At 48.3% G+C, this 5,814-nt stretch overlaps 1 protein-coding gene across 1 annotated transcript; it reads left to right on the top strand.

Moving 5' to 3' along the window:
* The first annotated feature begins 325 nt into the window (after positions 1 to 325).
* LOC124684140 (beta-1,2-xylosyltransferase XYXT1-like) lies at positions 326 to 2,720 on the top strand. Its single transcript, XM_047218527.1, has 3 exons — positions 326 to 741; positions 908 to 961; positions 1,105 to 2,720. Exons 1-3 carry the CDS (start codon positions 636 to 638, stop codon positions 2,364 to 2,366), a joined length of 1,422 nt encoding a protein of 473 aa, XP_047074483.1. The 5' UTR covers positions 326 to 635; the 3' UTR covers positions 2,367 to 2,720.
* The last annotated feature ends 3,094 nt before the right edge of the window (positions 2,721 to 5,814 follow it).

Here is a 5,814-nt window from a genome sequence, read left to right as displayed (position 1 = left end):
CGCTTGTTGTCTGCAGAACTTGTAAAAATTACAATCTCACATGATAACCCAATTGACTTGCCAATATTCTCGCCGCCGATTTGAGCGCCACCTGACCCGGCAGATTCACCGCGACCGCAATCAAGACGATGAAGATCAGAAGCTCCGGCTGAGATCTTCCTGCTCGTGAATGAATCCCAGCAGGCGGCAGCAGCTTCGGAAAGTGTAAAGAGTAAGAGTTCTCGTGAATCAAAAGCGAAAAGGAGGCGAAGAAACGTGGTTTGCGTGAGATGCCAGCCCGGCCAGCACAGCCATGGTTCGTTCTACTCTACCGACCAGCAGACGCAGAGCTCAGATTAGTTTAATCTGATCGCAAGCGATCGCTTTCCAAATCATGTACTAAGTTGTATCGTTCTCCTCGGCCGCTACTGCAGCCTGCCTGCCTAGCTGTGCATATTTTGCCTGCCTATCTATCCGCCATTATCGCATCCATTTCTTAATTCCTCTTCGAGCTAACTAATCATCGGCTTGCTCTGCGTACCATTAATGTACTTGAGGAATGCGTTGCGATTGTGTGTACTTGTAGTATCGCACAGACAGGAGGGCTAGGAGCTGGAGCTCTCGTTGCCTTGTGAGGTTGTTGTAAAGCTGCAGAGATGAAGGTGCCTGTGAGGAGAGGAAGCTTCAAGAAGAGCAGGGGACCACCTTCATGCGGCCTCCCCCTGCTGCTGCTCATTGCGGCTGTTCAGTTCTTTGTGATTGGTACGTAATTCCCAGTTCTTCCTTACATTCTGCAACCCATTATCAGAGAATGTTTATCGTGTTTCTGTTGACCATGGATGAAGTCATCAGTAGCATAATAGCATGACAATGCTCATTCATTCTTGTAATGGAATTGGGGATTTGACATTGGGATTTTAATCTACAGGCAAGCCTTTTCCATCACTCTTGATGGATAGCAGGAATTTCTTCAATCTAGCAGGTATGTAACTATGTATATCATCAATCTTTATCCAAAAAATGTATATCGTCAACAGGCAAACAAATCATGGTACAATTTGGTTGCTCAGTTGATTTGATCCAGGGAAAGAACCATGCTTCCTGATGCGAATTTGTGCAATGCAGAGGAGGAGTTCATCCCGGAGCCACGCGTGAGCTGCGAGTTCAACGACACGAGGTCCGACTTCTGCGAGATGGCCGGTGCCATCCGCGTCCGGGGGAGCACGTCGGAGGTCTTCATCGTGACCCCTCGCCGTGGCGCCACCGCGGGGGACGTGGGCGCGAACGCGACATGGATCGCCGCCAACGCGACGAGCTGGAAGATGAAGCCGTACACACGCAAGGGGGAGTCCCGCATCATGAACGGCATCACGGAGTTCACCGTCCGGCTGGCGGCAGCCGACGAGGCGCCCGCGTGCGACGTGATGCACGAGGACGTTCCGGCCGTGCTCTACTCCAACGGCGGCTACTGCGGCAACTACTACCACGACTTCAACGACAACATCGTGCCGCTCTTCATCACGACGCGGCACCTCGGGCGCGAGGTGCAGCTGCTGGTGACGCAGAAGCAGGCGTGGTGGTTCCGCAAGTACGGCGAGATCGTGGACGGGCTGACGAGGCACGAGGCGGTGGACATCGACGGCGACGAGCGCGTGCACTGCTACCGGCGTGTGACGGTCGGACTCAGGAGCCACAAGGACATGAGCATCGACCCGCGCCGCTCGCCCAACAACCTGTCCATGGTGGACTTCAAGCGGTTCCTCATGTGGCGATACTCGCTGCCGCGGGAGCACGCCATCCGGACGGAGGAGGACGACGGAGAGGAGAGGAGGCGGCCGCGGCTGCTGATCATCACGCGGCGGTCGAAGCGGCGGTTCATGAACCTGGACGAGATCGTGGCCGCGGCGGAGGAGGTCGGGTTCGAGGTGACGGCGTCGGACCTGATGCCAAAGAAGGGCGCCCCGGGCGAGGTGGTGGTCGGGGACGGCGGGCAGGCGCGGATGGCCGACGCGTCGGCGACGGTGAACGCGTTCGACGCGATGCTGGCGGTGCACGGGTCCGGGCTGACCAACCTGGTGTTCCTGCCGATGAACGCGGTGGTGGTGCAGGTGGTGCCGCTGGGGCGGATGGAGACGCTGGCCATGGACGAGTACGGCGTGCCGCCGAGGGACATGAACATGAGGTACCTGCAGTACAACATCACGGCGGAGGAGAGCACGCTGTCGGAGCTGTACCCGAGGGGGCACCCGGTGTTCCTGAACCCGGGCCCCATCCACGATCAGAGCTGGTCGCTCGTCAAGGAGATCTACCTCGGCAAGCAGGACGTCCGCCTCGACATCGCCAGGTTCCGGCCCGTCCTCCAGAAGGCGCTCGACCTCCTCCGCTGACTGTCACAGATGTGACACTGACATGACAACCGGCGCCGGCCGGCCGACCGTGATAGCAACAAGGACGACGGCGACCGAAGCATGCAATCGAGTCGACGACAAGTACATTACACACACACACACATACATAAGCCAGCCTTTATTTTGTTCTTCTTCTTGTTCTTTTCTGAGATTGAAAATGAAATTAGCGGTGTATAATACAGTTGATCATAGGACATCAGAGTGGCGACGGTTTTTGCATGTTAGTTTAGTCTTTGTTACGGAATCGCCACAGGCGTACGTCGCTGGTTTGAGCTTCTGTCAGGCTGCTAAGCCCCAATAGCAACAAGAACAAGACAACATCATGTGAGGCATCAAATTGTATTTTTTTAAACGGACCGACACGGTGAGCAAAGCGGGCAATGGAGCATCAACTATCATGCTCCAAATAATCAAGCTACTCCACAAAGATTCCACAGGTGTTGCCGGTGGGAGAGTAATATACGTCAGCTGCTCAAGCGTGCGCGTTTACACGTCTGGTACTATGCTAAAATAATAATTCGTACACTACTTACTACGTTCATTATTTAAGATATTTTAGATTCTTTTTCCAAAATGCATATATATATGTACATATTTCGGTACATAGGTTTACTCATTTTGTTTAGCATCTATTCTGAACTAAAATATATCTAGAACATCATATAATAGACAATGGAGGGAGTAAATGGTTATTCAAAAAGTTTTCCTCCGGCATGCGACCGGCTCTATCTTCAAAATACTTGGCGTTCTTGCAATAGTTGTGTAGACAACGGGATCGGGAGCGACTGGACGCCATGCTTCGACACCTATTGGAGGCAACACACTGTCTTTCTTCTCCATCCAGTCACCGACCCGGGTTCCGTAGGGCGTTGTGCTTGTTTTTTTTTCGGTTTTAGCTTGGGCATGTTTGTGTTGTGGCCCCAGCTTTTCTTTGCTTTTATTTCTGCGATTTGAGACTTGGTCTCGTACTACGTACGGTTGTGGTTCCTTTATTTATAAAGCGGGCAAAAATCTGTCTTAAGAAGTAGGTTTTATAAGAACTATTTTGTTGAACAGGAACAAGTGAACCGTCTCTTTGGAAGACCATTTCTTGGGATCCCGGGGATACGATTACTTCTAAGAAAAAAACATTGCTTGAAAAATAAAATATGTTATTTTTCACTCTTATGGTAGTTACTTGGAAAACACTTCTCCATAGAGGAAATAAAACATATTATTTTGCATTCATATGCTAGTTGTGCTCCTGGGCCGATGGATTTTTTTAGGAAACCTCGGATCATGGCTTGTTTTCTTGTTTTACGAAAGATTGGGGATCTTATTAAGACTGACTTTATGACTTTAGTTAGAGATTTTGAACCTAGTGTGCTGAATGTTTTAGGTTGATTATGCTATCTATTATTATATCGGATTTGCTAATTCTCAATATACCGAGGACTTAGTTAGAGCTCAGTAAAATCCTAAACCGTCCAATTTTAACGTGCTTTGCGATGCGTGTTCGTCCAGGTTTCCTTGTTTGATTTTGTACTGGGCCGCATTCATTGTCCAGGGTTACATGTAGCACGGTTTTTGGGCCGGCCCATTTATGAAGCAGATGACGACCTAAAAAGGGAATTAAATCCTGTGGGTTGGGATTCGAATCAGGTTTGTCAAGGAACCGAGAGTGGCCATGTTATGAACTGTTAGTGTTGTTGCATTGAACTCTATGTACCCCTTACATGAACTGGCAGTAGGCTATATGATGTTGAATCTTGTGTTGTTGTTGAACTGTGTGTTGTTGAAAAGTGTGATGTTGTAAATTGTTGGGTGTTTAAGAAGCCTCGAGGGTTTTCCGAGGGGTATCAACCATTTTAGGTCATCGAGAGCATCTATGTTGTTTTAAAAGCCTCGAGGGTTTTTCGAGGGGTATCGACTATTTTAGGTCATCTAGATCATCTATGATGTTTTAAGAAGCCTCGAGGGTTTTCTGAGGGGTATCGACGATTTTAGGTCATCGAGAGCCTCTATGGTGTTTTAAAAGCGTCAAGGGTTTTCCGAGGGGTATCGACCATTTTAGGTCATCTAGGTCATCTATGATTTTTTAAGAAGCCTCGAGGGTTTTCCGAGGGGTATCGACGATTTTAGGTCATCGAGAGCCTCTATGGTGTTTTAAAAGCCTCGAGGGTTTTTCTGAGGGGTATCGACCATTTTAGGTCATCTAGATCACTATGGTGTTTTAAAAGCCTCGAGGGTTTTGCGAGGGGTATCGACGATTTTAGGTCATTGAGAGCCTCTATGGTGTTTTAAAAGCCTCAAGGGTTTTTCCGAGGGGTATCGACCATTTTAGGTCATCTAGATCATCTATGGTGTTTTAAACGCCTCTCGGGTTTTGCGAGGGGTATCGACCATTTTAGGTCATCGAGAGCCTCTTTGGTTTTTTAAAAGCCTCGAGAGTTTTCCGAGGGGTATCGACCATTTTAGGTCATCGAGAGCCTCTATGGTTTTTTAAAAGCCTCGAGGGTTTTTTCGAGGGGTGTCGACCATTTTGGTCATCTACAGCATGTACACCATTTTAAGAGCATCAATTCACAACATTTTTAAATAGCAACTACCAACATAGTATCAAACATCATCTTACATCATAGTCTCAAACATCATCTTAGAACATAGTCTCAAACATCATCTTAGAACTAGTCTTACAGATTAGTTTTAAACAGGTGCACACATATAGAGTTTCACCCATACAGTACAACACAGTCTCAAATTTGAAATGAGAACATAGTTTGGATCTATACACTGACAACATAGTCTTAAACATGCTTAAACGGGCCAAATTCAACAGATTATGCATCAGGAGCAGGAGCAGGTGGATCCTGGCGATATGTAAAATTTCCAGCAGTGAGATAGCCCTTCATCCAACCTGTCAGAAGTCTCTTCCTTCCACTAACCCTCCTTCTAGCAGTACCAGGATCTGAAGCAGTGGTTGTTCTTGGGGCAGAGAATCTTGTATCCACTGAAGCTCTAGGAATGGTGCTCTTGCAGGTGCTGAAGATCTTGGAGCTGCTGGTGCTACTCTTGCTCTTGGAGCTGCTGGTGCTGCTCTTGCTCTTGGAGGTGATGGTTGTGCTGGTGCTCTTGCAGGTACTTGTGCTGCTGGTGCTCTTGCAGGTGCTAGTGGAGGAGCTGCTGCTATGCTTGCAGATGCTGAAGTGTTTCCATCCTCACTATGCCTTGTACTCTATAAGCATGCAAAAAAAAGTGATTATTGTTGAAAAGCAAGTACTGTACATGGCTTAAACATACAAATTGTTTACCTGGTGGTTATTCTTCCTAAGTTGAAGACCTGGCTTCAGAGGTGCCTGGCAACTAGTGTACCTATGTCCAACAACCTTGCAGTTGTTGCAAGTAATACTGGCCATTCTAGAAATGTCTCTTGGTGCTGGAACTTCAA

The sequence above is a fragment of the Lolium rigidum genome, chromosome 1 (assembly GCF_022539505.1).
Source record: "Lolium rigidum isolate FL_2022 chromosome 1, APGP_CSIRO_Lrig_0.1, whole genome shotgun sequence".
Classification (NCBI taxonomy): Eukaryota; Viridiplantae; Streptophyta; class Magnoliopsida; order Poales; family Poaceae; genus Lolium; species Lolium rigidum.
Note: the sequence above shows the minus strand (reverse complement) of the source record. Positions and strands in the feature narration are given on the sequence as shown.